Source organism: Notolabrus celidotus, chromosome 9 (assembly GCF_009762535.1).
Source record: "Notolabrus celidotus isolate fNotCel1 chromosome 9, fNotCel1.pri, whole genome shotgun sequence".
Lineage (NCBI taxonomy): Eukaryota > Metazoa > Chordata > Actinopteri > Labriformes > Labridae > Notolabrus > Notolabrus celidotus.
In genome coordinates this window covers 594,147-612,508 of record NC_048280.1, presented here as the reverse complement: position 1 = coordinate 612,508, position 18,362 = coordinate 594,147, and the positions used below count along the sequence as shown (strand labels likewise).

The 18,362-nt window shown below is 44.4% G+C and overlaps 1 protein-coding gene across 2 annotated transcripts in view; it reads left to right on the top strand.

Moving 5' to 3' along the window:
- LOC117819498 (ral guanine nucleotide dissociation stimulator-like) overlaps nt 1-18,362 on the top strand; it is a 40,411-nt gene that overhangs the window by 3,234 nt on the left and 18,815 nt on the right. For both annotated transcript variants that reach the window (XM_034692890.1, XM_034692889.1), the window contains exons 2-5: nt 15,198-15,502; nt 16,514-16,585; nt 17,535-17,728; nt 17,899-18,023. In XM_034692890.1, coding sequence (XP_034548781.1) covers nt 15,198-15,502; nt 16,514-16,585; nt 17,535-17,728; nt 17,899-18,023 — 696 coding nt within the window. The remainder of the gene's footprint in view (nt 1-15,197; nt 15,503-16,513; nt 16,586-17,534; nt 17,729-17,898; nt 18,024-18,362) is intronic.

Here is an 18,362-nt window from a genome sequence, read left to right as displayed (position 1 = left end):
TGATTCTTTTTATTTGTTGGAAAGAGATCTTAATTTATTTCTAACTCATGTTCTCTTGATTGATATTGTTTTATACACCTGGTAGTCATTTTACCGACCTGACCTCGAACACATCATCATCCTAAAACTTGAGCTCCACTTGAACCTGAAGGCAGAGTCAGTGAGACCTCAGAGCTCCAGGGTTCATCCTCTGTTCAGTGTTTGTTGATGTTTGGACCCGGGTTGTGTCAGCGGGGTGAGACTCTGAACTGTCTTTGTTCTTCAGTTCTTCAGTCTGTTATCTAACAGATCAGTTCTTCTGTTACCTGCTCCTCTTTATGGATTAAGAGGAACATTCTCCGGCTCTTAATTACCGCTCCTGAACATTCGATCAGCCGAGGACAGAGGATGAGTAATCATATTAATCTGTCTTATGTAAGCCGGGGATGGAGCGGGACGAGGATCTGTCAGTCCTCTTTAGGGAGGACGTGTCCTCTCTTGGTTTCTGTGTGTTTAACATCAATCAGAGCTGCGGTGATATCACAGGCCTGTTATTAAAACCAGCGTGCGTCTCTTTTTGTGTGTCCTGAGCTCACAGAGGTAGTCCCGGTCTCTAATCTAATCCTCTCCTCTCTAACACAATTACCTAACGCTTAATCCCCGTCCTGCAGAGGCCGAGGGGTTTCCTTCACAATCGCCGCCTTTCTTCGCTCGCTCCGGAGGCTCAGGCGGAGGTGGTGGTGGAGGTGGTGGTGGTGGTTTGACGTGGTGGTTGTGTTACAGTATAAAGGGTCACTAGGGCGGATGTCTAAAGGAGGTGGGGCGGGTCGGATCTGTTTGCTGATCCCTGTGGCTCTATGAAAGAAGCAGCAGAGGAGTCTGAACGTTCTGGATCACATCACGGAGGATCAAATGGCTCTGACATGGAGATCAGGTTCCAGCTGTTAGAGACATGAAGCCTCTCCTGAGTGTGTGAACGACTCCCTCAGACCTGCTTTAGTTAGTGTATACTTTATCATATCTCATGCACGCTGCTCATTTTTGCCCAGACAGTTTTTAAAATTGATTATTTATTAAGTAAGTTATTAAGTTATAAGGGATAATGTATGATTAGCAGGTTAGCTATGGGAAATAGAATCTTGTGTCTTGTCTCACCCTGTCAGGATTCTATTTCCCATAACTACCTGCTCATCATACATTATCTCGCTTATTCTTCCTGTTGTGGTGGATTGAACATGAACCTGTCCTTATTCAGCTCTCCTTCTTCTCTGAGCTCTGTGGTTCACACACCTTTAAAAATAAACTAATGTCTCAACTTTGAACCCTGCTGCTATCATCACCACCGCTCAGGGTTTAACTTTCTTTGGAGAGATCTCTAACCTAAAGTTCCCCTCACCTGCTCCGCTCTTTATTATCATATTGATGGACAGGATCAAAGATGGAAATGTCTGTAGACCATATCCTGTATAAGTAATGGATGTAGTATGCGTGATGTCACCCATCTGTTTCTGAAGAGCTGTTTTGAGGCCAATCGGCGGCGGCAGCCATATTGCTGCTGTGGAGCCAGTGTGAGGTAAAGAGGCGGGCTTTGAGCCTCCTAGCCAACAGCTACAGTGTTCCCGCCTGTCAATCAAGTCAGCTGTGCCTCTCATTGGAAGACTTGTAATCTAAATATCTTCGAAAATATTCACCTCCCTCACAGTGTGTGCCTTTCAAGAAATGAGCTATCCAGACTACACTCGTCTTTTGAACCAGGCTGTAAACATGTTTATTTCTGCTGTAAAGATCGTCTCTTTGAATCGGTGTGTATGTGGTTTCATGTACTTCCAGAACCAGCCTCAAGCAGATCCTCAATGAACTGTAGTTTTTAGCACTTCCGCATTGACGTAGCCAGCTAATTTAGCATGCTAACGAAAGCTAATGTTTTAGCCACATTGTTTTCTAATGGAAGCTAACAGTTTCCCCTCACCTTACAGTCTGTGGTGTCAACAAGCAGAAGCTAAATGTGACTGAACTCTTTTCTGTGGATTGATTTGACATGACGTGTGATCAGTTTGACTCTGGTGTTGCTCATGTTAGTGAAAGTTAATAACTGTTGTCAAAGGGTTTTGACCAATCAGAATCAAGCGTCTTAGAGAAAGAGAGAGAAATGATGCAGGCAGCTCACAGGAAACGGGTCAGGGATGGTTTCAAACATTGGTTCTGCCACCTTTGCAGGGTACCATCTAACTTTGATAATCTATCAATCAGCAACTTCTTAAAGACATAAAACCTGCAGAAAATGCTTTTGGAAACATCTGCAGTCCAAGTTGAAGCCTCGAACTAGCTTATTTTGTCTGAATAAGAACAGAAAAGGTGATGTCCTTGCATAAGATGCTGGAACCATCACCAAACTCAGCTCTTCAGTTTTCATGCACCAGCCTTGTCTTCAGTTTTGTAATCCTGCCTGAGTTTATGTAACCGTGTATTTCCAGTGTAATCGTGTTCTCACAGCACAGATGTAGAAACCCAAACAAAAGTGCATTCAGGCTAAATATAGTCCTGATGAAGTTAAACACTGGATTAGAGGCCGAACTGACATAAAACAGAGCTAAATAAAGAGCCGGCTCTCCAGAGGCCCGAACAATCCGTCCTTCATGTAAACATCAGTCTGTATGTGTTCAGAGGGTTCACAGAGCGAGGCCTGCACATCGTAAAAAACAGACACAGCTTCTGTTTTTCAGTCCTCAGATCGATGCTCAGCTCGGTCATAAAGTGAGGGTGAAATCAGAGACGCTCACTTACAGTAAGTGATCTAAAAACAGCTTTCTCTTTCTGTCTGTAACGGCCCCATCGTCCTCTGAGCCGACGACGGTGACTCAGCAGATGGACGGCGTCTTCACACAGAGCAGCTCTCAGTGATCCCAGAGAGAGTTAAGATTCATAATGGCATCAGAAACAAACAGATGAGCTCGTTATAGAGAGAGAAGGGGAGTGGTGTGACTGGGAGATGTTTCCTTGTTGTTATTTTGGGAGTCTCAGAATCTAATTTGGTCCTCGGGACACGGATTGAAAGTGTGACTTAAATCTGGGTTTGTGTGTCAGACTGTGAAACTGACCCCGAAGAACAGCGAGGACTGAAGCAACAGCCAAACTCCACCTGATCCGTCTCTACTGGATCTGTTTCTATTCTAGTCAATGTGTTAACTTCCACTGGATCCGCTTCTCTGATCCGGCTGGCCTGAGTCCTCCGGATCAGATACGCAAGACTTCTATTTGTTGCCGGATGCCGGAGCACGACGCATCAATCTCAACAGAGCAGATGGAGCGGGACAGGAAGTCAGGTTTCACCAAAACAAAATGAAAACATCCGGTTAATTTTCAGAATAAAACACTCTGTGTTATCACCAGATCGTATTTCACTTAACTACAACAACAAACCAAAGTCATGATGAGCGGAGCCAGGCCTGGAGTCAACAGGTCAGAGGTTTTCAGAGGACCAGGAAGACAACATGGATGAGGAGAGGAGGAGGAGGAGGGAAAACCTCGGTCACATGACTCCAGCTGTCCGGAGGTCCTGCTCCGTGCTGCGCTCTGAAAACACAACCGGTGGGTGTTGACGGACGAGAGAGCACGGAGCTGGACCGTAGCGGATCAGAGACGGACCGGACAAGGATCTGGTGGAAGTCCTGTGTAAGCCTATAGCAGCATAACTAAGACCTGGTCCAAGCCTGATCCAGCTCTAACTATAAGCTTTATCAAAAAGGAAAGTTTGAAGCCTACTCTTAAAAGTAGAGAGGGGGTCTGCCTCCCGGACCCTGACTGGTAGATGATTCCAAAGGAGAGGGGCCTGATCACTGAAGGCTCTACCTCCCATACTACTTTTAGAGACTTCAGGTACGATGAGCAGGCCTGCATGTTGGGAGCGTAGTGTATCTGGTGGAAGTCCAACATCAGTGGTCAGGTGTTCCACAGGTCAAAGGCTTGATCGTTCCTAGTTTTAGGCACACCCAGGGAAAAGGTGATTGGTCGGCCAGGGGAGGTAGTGCTGGTCCGTTCAGAGCGATAAAACCCAACAACAGGATTATGCGTTTGATTTGAAGACAGTGGAGGTAGAGCCACACAGCTGTGATATAGTTCCTCTGGAGCTGCAGCACTTTGGAGAAGCTGCAGGCGCTGACTGAACGAGTGCTCAGTTAAGCCACGCCCCCTTTTTAAGTCATGACTCTTATCCTTGATGCATTGAAAACAGATAAGTTACACAAACATTCAACCCCAGTACGGTTCTTATGTTATGCTGTGATCATGTTTAATCCTGCTGCAAAGTTGGACACTTTAACATGGAGCCTAATGAGGAATCTGCTGCTTTTGGAGTCAGCCCCTAGTGGACGTTTTGGGAACTGCAGTTTTTGGCACTTTCTTGGCATTGGCTTCATTTTTTCTGCCGCTTGTTGGAGGTTGAAGTATTGTTATGGCTGTTTAACCTCAGTGAGGAGGAGGAGGAGGAGGAGGAGGAGGAGGAGGTATGTTTTAACGCTCCTCTTCTTCTGCAGATGAAACGACAGAAACAGACAGCGGGCTGGAATGTGAAGAACCAGCGTCTGGAGAAACACTCAGCTCCTGATTCTGCTCTCGCTCTCTGCATGGCCCGGTTTAATTACCTTACATAAGAGTGTTTATTAAGAAGATCCAAATCAAAGGTCTCTCATAGAGGAGCGTCTTCTCTAAGAGTCCCATCTGGACCGAGTTAAATGATCCGTCAGCGTCTGTAAATCTCACTTTATTAAAGGAATAAATTAAACATGATCGCATTAGAGGAGGAGATGATATCAGCCTCATGTTTGTGGGTGAAGCTCAGAGCTGGGATTAGCCTTGTATCTCATATCAGGTCATATATCAGGTTTGTTAAATCTGTTCGGACATTAAATTACAGACATGTAATCAAAGAGTTCAGAGTTTAATCCCTGACCCTCCAAATGATCACCATCCCTGGAGCTGGAGGTGAAGGTGTAATAAACTCAGTCCAGCTGCCTCAGTGCTCCAGGATCTCTGAGTGCTTGTCCCCCCTCCCTCCTCGGTCTCTGTCCCCCCTCCCTCCTCTGTCTCTGTCCCCCTCCCTCCTCGGTCTCTGTCCCACATCCCTCCTCGGTCTCTGTCCCCCCTCTCTCCTCGGTCTCTGTCCCCCTCCCTCCTCGGTCTCTGTCCCCCCTCCCTCCTCGGTCTCTGTCCCCCTCCCTCCTCGGTCTCTGTCCCCCTCCCTCCTCTGTCTCTGTCCCCCTCCCTCCTCGGTCTCTGTCCCACATCCCTCCTCGATCTCTGTCCCCCCTCCCTCCTCGGTCTCTGTCCCCCTCCCTCCTCTGTCTCTGCCCCCCTCCCTCCTCGGTCTCTGTCCCACATCCCTCCTCGATCTCTGTCCCCCCTCCCTCCTCGGTCTCTGTCCCCCTCCCTCCTCGGTCTCTGTCCCCCCTCCCTCCTTTGTCTCTGTCCCCCCTCCCTCCTCGGTCTTTGTCCCCCCTCCCTCCTCGGTCTCTGTCCCCCTCCCTCCTCGATCTCTGTCCCCCCTCCCTCCTTTGTCTCTGTCCCCCCTCCCTCCTCGGTCTCTGTCCCCCCTCCCTCCTTAGTCTCTGTCCCCCCTCCCTCCTCGGTCTCTGTCCCCCTCCCTCCTCGGTCTCTGTCCCCCCTCCCTCCTCTGTCTCTGTCCCCCTCCCTCCTCGATCTCTGTACCCCCTCCCTCCTTTGTCTCTGTCCCCCCTCCCTCCTCGGTCTCTGTCCCCCGTCTCTCCTCGGTCTCTGTCCCCCTCCCTCCTCGGTCTCTGTCCCCCCTCCCTCCTCTGTCTCTGTCCCCCCTCTCTCCTCGGTCTCTGTCCCCCCTCTCTCCTCTGTCTCTGTCCCCCCTCCCTCCTCGGTCTCTGTCCCCCTCCCTCCTCGGTCTCTGTCCCCCTCCCTCCTCGGTCTCTGTCCCACTCCCTCCTCTGTCTGTGTCCCCCTCCCTCCTCGGTCTCTGTCCCCCCTCCCTCCTCGGTCTCTGTCCCACATCCAGCTGATCTCACCCGCTCGCTCTCAGAGGTCATTGTTAGCGAGGGGAAGTCGCTGGTTTGTGCTACAGGCCGGCGATGACGCGCTCCATTGTTGTCTTTGTTTAGGTGTTGACTGTTTTGTTCTCCCGCTGGGACTTTCCCCGATGATCTACATTCGGAGTCCGGCTCTGAGGGGTTTCTGGGGGGTCATGATGAGGGAGCTGCTGGGGTTCTGGATGCAGCTCCCGCAGAGATGTTTGGCCTTCAGGGGATCTGGGTTTTTGCTTTGTGTCCCTGATCCAGGTGGTGGTGGTGGTGGTGGTGGTGGTGTTTACACAGACGGAGCACCACCTGATGTAAAGGTGGAGGGTTGTTGTGCATAATGAACATTTTTGATTTGGAGGAGAAGATGATTGTGTTCCTCAGAGCCTGAGGGTGAGGCTGCTGACATCTGAGCCGGACTCCTCCTCCTAATCATTTCATTTCCTCAAAGGATCATCCTCCTTTATTACAACCTGAGCTTTATTCATGCACATCAGGAATCAGAACTCATGAGGCGTGGGAATGAAGCAGCCGAGGAGAGCGGCTCATTGATCGTACAAAGAAGGAATATTTGATCCTTTTTGTTTCTCTGTTTTTGCAGAATCCGTCAGATTCACAGTTATCTCTTAGATTTATGGCTCCTCCTCTGACTCATGTCCCCCCATAAAATCTGTGCAATATTGTTTTTTCATTTCAATTTAAAAGTCGTTTAATTTTATGATTTATTTTAAAAAGTATGAGCACATCAGTCCTTAAAGAGAAGACTCACCAGCTGCAGGAATATTACAGAAGGCCATTTGTTTTATGGAACAGCTGAAGAGAGACATTAAGCTTTGGGAGGAGAGAGTGAGGGACGGCACGCTGCAAAGGGAAGGGAACACACAGATACATGCTTTAACCACAGAGCTGAACCGGTGTCTGATTGGACGAGAGAAGCTGTCACTCACCTACAGAGAATTAAAATATTCATTATTTAATTTTTATTAATACAAGTTTACAAAAAATTCAAATGAACAGCTTTGAAACCAGACAATGAAATAAAACAAAACATGTATTACGATAATAATAAGTGAGTAAGTATAAGTAAATAATAAGAAATTAGTTCTAATAAAATAAATGAGTAATACATGAATTAAATAGTGAAGTAAATTAATAGGATTAATAATTAATGTGTAAACAAAAATTATAAATTAAATAAATAATCATAGATAAACAATAAATAATAAGAAATGTATGAAAATAAAATAAATAAGTAATAAATGTATTAAATAAATAAGTAAATTAATAGTAATGATAATAATCAATGTGTTAACAAAATGACAGATTAAATAAGTAATCATAAATAAATAAAAATAAATAATCCAAAATTGATAATTATAATAAATACCATTAATAGTTAATAATAAATGTGATAAATAGATAATAATAAATAAAAGAAAGTCATAAAAAATATCTCATTAACAATAAATATAGCCAATTCTATTAAATACATGATCATAAAGTATTTCAAATAAATAAATACAAATAATAATGGATAAAATATATAAATAATTAACTAAATAAATAAAAAAGTATCAGACATTTCTCTAAGGGATGATTAGAGTCACATTTATTCTGTAATGAATCACTTCCTGACATTTTAAAGCAGGTTTAGATCCTTGAATGTGTTTAAACCCTGCATTATGTTGCATTCTAACCACAGCATGTATCTTCAAATAATGCAAAGGGTTCTGGGTTCCCTGCTCCTGCAGCGTGGGCCGTTCTGCAGGAGGATCTGGGTCTGAGGGAGCCGGTCTCTTCACATGTTTTGAAAGCAGACTGAAGGTATTAGAGGAAGACAAAAGGTTGCAGACGCTCTGACTGATCACCGACACAAGACGACCGTTACAACATCTCGTTAACTCAAACAACCATTGAGTCTTATCCAGTGAACCGGCTCCTCTAACACCAGAACGTGAGCTGGTTCAGTCTGTTCTTCCTCTCTCTGGAAACTCACCCCCCCCTCTCTCTGCGCCTCATCGCCTCATCGCTCTCTGCTGACACTTTTATCCTCCTCACATTCCTGCAGCCCACACCACGATGTACACTCATGGTCATTCAGGGTCCGGATGGCGTAGGTGAACGTAGATCTGATAAGGTTTAGAGAGAGAGAGAGCGTGGAGGAGGAGGAGGAGGAGGTGGAGGAGGAGGAGGAGGAGGATTGTGGATGCCAGACATTTCTCTGGACTCTGAGTTTTTGATGCATTTTCTGTTTTTATTTATAAACCTGGACGAGGAGCCGAAACACAAAAACACAGAAGCGAAACAGAAGGTCAGGAAACTTCAGGAAAGAGAGAAAGAGAGAAAGTTTAACTTCTACTCATCACAGACTCTCAAACACAAGTTAAGACGTGATTATCCCGTGCAGCAGACGTTTATTTGTCCGTCTCACTCATCATGTTTTCCAGAATATCCTCTCTCTGTTGAACCCGAGCGCTGCCTGCCTATCTTTGGATCCAGCCCGGGTTGGAGTGGATGTGGTGGCCTGAGCGCTGAGTCAGGCTGCAGGAATGTGAGGCAAACCGTAATTAAACAGAGAAGGAGGTTGGATCGCTTCCTGAACGCTCGGGAGGGAATTCCCTTTTCTTTTTTACTCACTCAGACTTTGATAGGATTCATTCAGGACCGGGTCAAATGATCTGACCGGTGTTGAAGCGGTTTGAGTTTGAGTCAGGATAGCTCTCTTTAGATAGTCTGCCTGTAACTGTTAGTCTGCTCTTTAAGGACGGAGATGATTATTAACCAGAGACACATGTTGCATCACTCTCTACACACACCAGACTTCACACACAGGAGTTGCTCGTCTTCCTCCTCCTTAATGTTTTTGTTTTGTGCAACTTTTTTACTGTCCTACACGACCCAGTCCTGGCTGCTGTCAGACCTCAGTGTGCATGGAGGACGAGTCCAGGACGGACTTCATCAGTAAACTTGAGTCCAAAAACTGTTGTAGCTAAATCTTCCTCTGAGTCATCGGTCGTGTTTGTTACCTTCACGTTAGAGAGATGATGTTAGATCTCCAGTTCAGAGTGTGGACTCTGTTTGCTGCTGAATGAAAAAGAACTTAAATAAATAATATAATAATGTATAAATAAATAAACAAATAATTAATTAATTAAAACATTAAAAATAATAAATAAAATAGAATAATATAAATTACATAATACATAAATAAACAAACAAAAAAATAGATAATAAATCAAATGAATAAATAATACTAAATACAATATATAAATAAATATTAAATGATATGTTAACAAATATTATAAATAATAATAAATTAGATAAATAAATAGTACATAATAATGCATAAAAAATAAACAAATAATAATGAATGAAAAATAATGAATAGTATAAAAAACATAAATAAAGAATCAAATAAAATTGATAATTATAAATGAAATAAATAATGATAGATAAATAAACAATAATAAATACAATAAATTAATAAATGATACATAAATAAATAAACCAATAACATAAATAAACAAATAAAAAATAATAATAAATAAATAATCAATAATAAATAAATAATCAATAATAAATAAATAATCAATAATAAATAAATAATCAATAATAAATAAAATAAATACACAATTAAATAATTAAAATAAAAAGGTGTACAGCCTTGTTTATCAGGGATGAAAAGTCAAAAATAAATTATAATGATTCAATAAAATAGATAATAAATAAATAATAAATTAAATAAATATATAAAATAAAAAAGTGTACAGTCTGTTCTATCAGGGATGAAAAGTCTACAGTGTTTGGTGCAGACATGCTGTTGCTCTCCGTTCCTTGTGGTCCCGTGTGGTCCTGGTTTCAGTGTGGTCCTGGTTTCAGTGTGGTCCTGGTTTCAGTGTTCCAGGATCCATCCAGCCTCGGTTAATCTCTGCTGTGTGTCGGAGCTCTTTTGAAGTGACGCCGAGTCTTTCTGTTAGGAGTATTGATCGCTCCGTGTTTTGTTGGAGCGGCGAGGAGTCGGTGGTGTTCATGGTAACACCGCGGCGGGGATGAATAGGAGCTTTATGGTGGGAAGAATCGACTCTGCAGACGCCGCCCTTGAGCGCCGCAGAGCGATAGCAGCGCTCAGGCCTCTGGGCCTCGCCTGATAAGCTCCTCTCCTGCTGTCAAGGCCTCGGCTGCAGCTGTGCCCCCGACCATTCTACTGTACTGGATTTACAGCAGACCCTGCTGCACTTATCTGTCCCTCACACACACACACACACACACACACACACACACACACACACACACACACATTGTGGGTTACTGCAGGTCAGGTCCTCACTTTGTTTGTGGAAAAGTTTGTTTTGAGGTTTCTTTGAATCAGGAGTTCACATGACAGCTGAAACCTGTGGAGATCAGAGGTCCAGGTCCAGGTCCAGGTCTAGTTTCGATGCTTTATCTCACATGTAGCTCCTCTTGAAGCACGTGGAGCAGAGTTTGTGTGTCCTTAGTGAAGCGTCACCCTGAACTTCCTCCAGCCTCTGCCTCAGTGTTTGCCTCTTTTTTACATCTTTACTCCTGCAGTGTGTTGAAACATGAACCTTAGTAACTCTCCATGGTAACAGAGACACAACAAAGGGACCCGGTGTGGACTGAGACGGTCAGGACTTTGTTAGAGAGGTGTTCAGTGAAGCAGGGAGTCACTCTGAGCCCTGAAATGGACTCTGATGACTCATACTCCCAGAATGCACCGTGAGGGGCCGTGACAGACGACTGTGGCACGCCAGATTATAAGCCGTTCCCCCGCAGAGACCTCGGCTCCTCATGATTCACACCGAGGCTCTAAGTTTAGGAGAGGAGTGAGGAGAGAGGAGAGAGGAGTGAGGAGAGAGGAGAGAGGAGAGAGGAGAGAGGAGAGAGGAGAGAGGAGAGAGGAGTGAGGAGAGAGGAGTCTGTCCAGGTTTATCTCTGAGCTGAGACACAGACCGCTCGAGCTGCTGAGAGAGAAACTGGTCTCTCAGAGAGTCGACGACGATCTGCTGCTCATTTCTACAAACTGATAAACTGAAATCAGTTCTGGTTCATCAAAAACAGAATGCAGCTTTTATTTAGAGCATGAACTAAATGTTCTTTTTATACAGATCAGAAACTGTCTGTTTTAGAGATTTTAAAAAAACACGAAGAAGGGGAGTTGTTTTTAAAAATTACTTTTTATCCGTACTCATTTTTTTCCTCAGCCCAAAGTCCTGTGAAATAAAAACAAAATGCAAAATTAATTGTATTTTCAACCTCTAATGTCTGCAAAATATATTTGAATAAATAAAACACAAAGCATTACATTTAGAAGAATGAAGTCATCATTTTAAGAACATAATCATAATAAAAAAGGAACATTTACAAACAAATAATTGTTTATTTAGTTAAGTTAAGTTGTAGAATTTAATAGAATACATTGAATTATTTATTTTAAATAAGGTTATCATTTTACAAGATTAGTCATAAAAACTTGTTGTAAATTTAGGGGACAAAAGTTTACATTTTCAAGAATAAAGTTGACATTCTTTGAGAATAGTGATAAGGGAAAGAAGTTAACTAATGGGACAAGAGCCATACATATTAAAGGTGACATATCATGCAAAATTTACTTTTTAATGGTTCTCTCCCTGAAATCTGTGTCCCTGTCTACAAACCCCCTGAAAAGTCAAAGACTCCATTCTGCCCCTGTTCTGATTTCTCCACCTTTCTGTAAATGTGTGCTGAAACCAGCCGTTTCAGTTTTCAGTGTTTTTCATACGTCACAACGCCATCCGGTCTGTAACAGGAAGTCAGAGCTCGGAGCTTGTTCAGCCCATAGACTGTATAAAATACAACTCAACCCCTCCTCCGTTTTTCATTCCCTGCACACATGTGTGCTAACAAGGAGCTTAGGAGGGAGGCATGCTAGTTGTAGGCTGTCTTAATAAACACAAAGGTCGCTTTGACTCCCCACGTCTGCAGATTTGAAGATCTAGTGGATGATTTTTATTTTCCATGGATAAGTGCTAGCGCTAGTTAGCATAGCCACATAGCTACATGTTGGTAGCTGTGTACCAAGACACACGTCGACATGCTGACAAATAAAACAACAAGAAACACTAAATCTGTGACCAATGGTTCAGAAAGGTCCTGCGGCAGGCGCCTCTCCGTCAGGATCAGATTCTGGATCAGATTCAGAGGGTTGAAGTAACGCGGGTCTGTGAGCAGCCGTGTATATTCAGCCAACATGTAAACATTAGATCAACGTGCTGGACAGCTGAGGCCACACCCACTTCCTGAGGGGGCGTGGTCAGAGAGAAAACAGACTGTTCTGAGGAGGGCTGAAGAAGAGGGTTTTTCAGGCAGACCAGAATCTGATTTCAAAGTGTTTTTTTGAGCATAAAGTTTAAAGACATGTTTTGGGGACCTCTTAGACCAATATATGTTGATGAAAAAAGCGTGATATGTCACCTTTAAGAGATGAAGTTGTGATCCTCTCAAGAAAAAAGATGTAAGTTATTGAGATTAAAGTCACACATTTACAAGAATATACTCTTAATTTTATGAGAATAATCACAAGTGAAAAAAAAGTCTTACATTTCTGAGACAAAAGTCATTAATGGCATGAAACCAGTCATAGAATCAATAAAGTAGAAAATGGCAAATATCCTCAGAAACTTAATTTGCAGAAAATATAATGTGACAGTTCTGCAAAGAATAAAATGCACAACTGTTTTCAATGTTCACTAAATATATTTATTTTTAGACCTTTATTTTACCAGGTAGAAATGTTTGAGAACCAGTTCTCATTTACAAACATGACCTGACCAAGAGGCGCCAACAGGAACACACACACACACACACACAGACATGTAAACATAAATAGAACAAACAGTCCCTCCAGGATTTCGCGGGATTTTTTGTGTGATTGTTGCGTCCCCAAAAAGTCTGATTTTGCGGCAGCTTTTTAAAAAAATTGCGGTGAAAGTTGTGATTGTTTTTCTTTTGCTTTTTCCCCCCAATAACATCTCAGGGGCAAGTAAATACGCTAAATTACAGTTGTTTTTAGAAAACATTCTTGATGTGGCCACTGACTGTATTTTGATTCTCTTGATTCACAGAAAAATGCCATGAAAGGGCTGTATTGCACATTTACGACGTTCCCTGAATGCACCTCGCGCCACCTGACTGATGCACAGTCAGTTCACGGCACTCTGAAATGCATCTGCATCTTTGATGACTAGGAGTTGATCCAAACTTACTGAATGTGTCTGATGTTTCACCAAACTGGATTAAATCCAGCTGTAGACGCAGAGCTTTTTACGGTAACCACGGCAACAACGTCAAACATCAAAAAGTAAACAGACGTCCCCCCCGGGTTGTGTCTGTGTCACTAACACACACCGGGGGGTAAAAATCCTCAATGAAGATGAGACAGATGCATGGAGGTGAGGAGAGCTGGTTCATAAAGCACACCTGCTGCAGGTAGAGACCAAGCTAACACTGAGCCCCTCAATCTATAAATAACAATGCTGTCATGGTCACTTGTCCCGCCTGCTGTCCCCTCTCTCTTCACCCGTTCTCTGTGCGTGTTTTGTTGTTGAAAAGTGCCGATCAAGTGAGGACTTACGTTTATGTTCCAAGGAAGTCAAATTGATGACAAACCCGATGACGTGCAGGGGCTGAGGTTGAGGTAATTGGTTGAATTTGCTTTGATAGTTGCGATCGCGAAATCACAACTTCCTGGAGGGACTGAACAAAGGTGGACAAGAAACAAGCAATGTGCGCAAGGTGCAAAAAAAGTATGTGTGTATAAAAGTGTGCATGTAAGTAAAGTCTGAAGTGATCAGCAGGAGAACAGTCAACTAAAATCTGTTGAAGTTTTTGTTTGATGGTTGTTAGTGGAGTCAAAGTTGAGAGTTTGAGGGGAAGTTGTTCAAGTCGTTAGCTTCCTGCAAAACCAAAAGAATTACAGCCGAAAACTTTACTTAAGGTTGTGGAGTTTAAAGAACCCAAAATAAATCAAGAGACGACTCTGAACTTGGCTGCACGGTGGTGCAGTGGGTAGCGCTGTTGCCTCACAGCTAGAAGGTTCCTGGTTCGAATCCCCGGCCGGGAAGGTGCCTTTCTGTGTGGAGTTTGCATGTTCTCCCCGTGCATGCGTGGGTTCTCTCCAGGTTCTCCGGCTTCCTCCCACAATCCAAAAACATGCTCAGGTTGATTGATCACTCTAAATTGCCCGTAGGTGTGAGTGTGTGCATGAATGGTTGTCTGTCTCTCTGTGTTCGCCCTGTGATAGGTTGGCGACCTGTCCAGGGTGTACCCTGCCTTCCGCCCGAAGCCAGCTGGGATAGGCTCCAGCCCCCCGTGACCCCTAACGGGATAAGCGGTCAAGATAATGGATGGATGGACTCTGAACTTCAGAAATCTAAAACATTCAGTTTGACAGTTTAATAAAACAGAGAAGTCTCAAAAACACAACGTTTAAAGAAAGATCTTAAAGCTCTCTAACGATGTGACTTCACTCCTCTATCAGTGACTGGATTAATGATCAGAGGAAGTCTGGGACCTGGAGTGATCTGGATCAGCCTGTAGTGGGTTTAGTTTTGTAATGATTAGTTAGTGTTGTGTAACGTTCAGGAGCACTGATGCCGTTCACATACGTTGTGTGTTGATGGTTCATGTCCCCGTCTGTGTCGGCATCATGTGACGTTTGTTTCATCGTTGTGTTTTTTTTTGTGGAGGAGAAAACAAAAACAAAAAGTGTTGACCTGAACAGAGCGCTCATTCAGGCGGGCGGCGAGCGGCGAGCGGCGAGCGGCTCGTGTTGATCTCTGTTGTGTTTCTGCAGCTTGTTTTGTGCTGCCAGATATCCAGTAAGCTCTGTTTGGTAACAAGCTATTGTTTGTTTGTTTGTGCACGGACACATGAATCACAGAGTCTGACTCAGACGGAGAGACAGAAGAAGAAGAAGAAGAAGAAGAAGAAGAGAGCGGGGTCACACAGATGGTCATAATTAAAGGGTTTCATGCAGTAATTAGACATTTTTAACTCCCGCTCCCTCTAATCCTCTCACTGAGCGCGCTCCAACTCAAAGAATCTGCCCCAGTGAACACATTCAAAGAAATGAGAAGCTTTTTATGGATCCAGACTCTGACGGTCTCACTTCCTGTCTTTCAGAGCTCGACGCAGGAGATCGGCGAGGAGGCCGAAGACGATGCCATCTTCACCATCACGCTGAGGAAGGTGCAGCTCCACCAGTCAGCCAGTAAGGGGCAGCGATGGCTGGGCGTGGACACGGAGTCCGCCCTCAGCCTCTACGAGACCTGCAAGGTGCGCACCATCAAGGCCGGCACGCTGGAGCGCCTGGTGGAGTACATGGTGTCCGCGTTCAGGGGCAAAGACTCCACCTACGTCACCATCTTCCTCTGCACGTACCGCTCCTTCGCCTCCACCCGGCAGGTGCTGGATCTCCTGCTGCACAGGTGAATGTAACCAAACACAGGGTGATGTAAGGGGGGGAAATATACCGGTCCATAAAAGGTTCTCAGATGTTTCTCTGAGTCTGTCTCTGATTCTGAAACCACCTGAAGAGAGAGATCACTCTGAAGTAGCTCACAGCTGGTGTCCCAGGGAGGGCATCCTCGTCTTCATCCTCGTCTTCATCCTCGTCTTCATCCTCGTCTTCATCCTCGTTTTGAAGCCACAAACACAAGACAGACAGACAGTTCTCTGAGCTCTAAGTTATATTTGAAGAGTTCATTGGCAAAAACAGATAACTCAGTTTTTGTAAATTTTCAAAAAACACATTTATATTTAATATAGATTTTTAATAAAGTTACATTTTTAAGATACCTCTAATTAGTAATGTCATTTTGACTTAGTCAAAGCCACCCAACTTCAGTTGATTGATAATACCTAAAGCTAGTAATACAAAAAATGTGTTTTTTGAAACATTTTTAAATTTTTCAAAGTGAGTTATCTGTTTTTGAAAATGAACTCTTCATTTATTTTATTGATAATCAGCCTGAAGTTACAAAACAGATGAACAGAAAATACTTAAAAGTCTAAGAAACTTCTCCAAAATCATCCAGAACTTTAAAAATCCTGATTTATTATTCTGATAATATACAAAATATAAAGATTTACATTTTTATTGACATATTTATTCTTTAGATAGCAGGACTGTTCATAAAACTGTAATTTTCACCCTGCAAGGATGTTGAGAATTAATCTCAGCTGTTATTGGGGTTTGATCTATCAGATCTCTTTTTTTATTTTTTATTTATTATTATTATTATTATTATTATTTTATTATTATTATTATTATTATTATTATTATTATTATTATTATTATTATTATTATATGTCTTACTGTGGAAATACATTGTTGTCTTGTTAGTGATGTAAGCTGCTGGATCATAATAATTTCCCTGTATTGTTTGTTGTTGGATCAATAAAGTTAATTTAATCTCATGTCTGTTTTTCATGTTCAGGTATGCGAAGCTGCAGAACGTCCCGCACACAGCACACAGAATCTGCCAGGACGACTGCATCGAGCTGAGGAAGTGAGTCTGCTGCTGCCTTTAGTGTGGAGCTGCTTTCATTTATCACTGAGTGCTGTACTCCTCCTCCTCTTCTTCCTCCTCCTCCTCCTCCTCTTCCTGCTCCTGTTCCTCCTCCTGCTTCTCCTCCCTCTTTTCCTCCTCCTCCTCCTTCTCCTCTTCTTCTTCCTCCTCCTCCTCCTGCTCCTCCTCCTCTTCTTCTTCCTCCTCCTCCTGCTCCTCCTCCTCTTCTTCTTCCTCCTCCTCCTGCTCCTCCTCCTCCTCCTCTTCTTCTTCCTCCTCCTCCTGCTCCTCCTCCTCCTCCTCCTCTTCTTCTTCCTCCTCCTCCTCCTCCTCCTGCTCCTCCTCCTCTTCTTCTTCCTCCTCCTCCTGCTCCTCCTCCTCCTCCTCTTCTTCTTCCTCCTCTTCCTGCTCCTCCTCCTCCTCCTCTTCTTCTTCCTCCTCCTCCTGCTCCTCCTGTTCCTCCTCCTCTTCTTCTTCCTCCTCCTCCTGCTCCTCCTCCTCTTCTTCTTCCTCCTCCTCCTGCTCCTCCTCCTCTTCTTCTTCCTCCTCCTCCTGCTCCTCCTCCTCCTCCTCTTCTTCTTCCTCCTCCTCCTGCTCCTCCTCCTCCTCCTCCTCTTCTTCTTCCTCCTCCTCCTCCTCCTCCTGCTCCTCCTCCTCTTCTTCTTCCTCCTCCTCCTGCTCCTCCTCCTCTTCTTCTTCCTCCTCCTCCTGCTCCTCCTCCTCCTCCTCTTCTTCTTCCTCCTCCTCCTGCTCCTCCTCCTCCTCCTCCTCTTCTTCTTCTTCCTCCTCTTCCTGCTCCTCCTCCTCCTCCTCTTCTTCTTCCTCCTCCTCCTGCTCCTCCTGCTCCTCCTCCTCTTCTTCTTCCTCCTCCTCCTGCTCCTCCTCCTCTTCTTCTTCCTCCTCCTCCTCCTCCTCCTCCTCCTTCTTAACGCTCCTCTGTGTGTTTCAGCACGGTCTCGTCCATCCTTGGTGCGTGGTTAGACCAGTACTCCGAGGACTTCTGGACCCCTCCGAACTACGACTGTCTGCACCAGCTCCTGTCCTACCTGCACTGCCACTTCCCCGGCTCGGACCTGGAGCGCCGCGCACGCAACCTTCTGGCCCACTTCCACCGCCGACAGCAGTGTGAGCCCGACCCTGACGGTACGAAGTCAGGACAGGAGAGGGGACACACGGGGGCGGGGGGGGGGGTCACACACACACACAGCTGCACGCTTCGCACGGCGAGGTCACAGCTGCAGGATGTGTCGGGTTGAGCTCAGGTTGATGCCGGTGGTTTGAAAGTGTTTTTTCTTTTCCTTGAACCTCTTCAGGGGAACACATCGGCTGCCCTTTCGCCACGCAGGAAGAGAGCGGCTTCGAGGACGAGCTTCCTGGGTTCAGCTTCCTGTCGTTCGATCCCATCATGGTGGCCGAGCAGTTCACGCTCATGGACGCGGTGAGGATGTTTCCCTTTCCTCTATCAACAGATTTACACTCTGGCTTTTTAGACCTGCAGCTTCGACTTATTTTGAATCCACTAAACTTACTAATGTGATCTTTAAAAAGTCTCTACTGTCTCTACTTTACACTTTAAATTACACACAGAGTATAAACTAGGGATGCTCCAGATTGGCTTTTCTGCTGATACAGATATATTCAGGCTTTTTACACCAACACTGTTTGGTAACAACATAACATTTCTCCTATTGTGGAATTAACACATGAAGCCTAACTGTATTGTTATACCTCACTAGATGCATACATAAATGCAACATTGCTTTCCAAATGTACACAC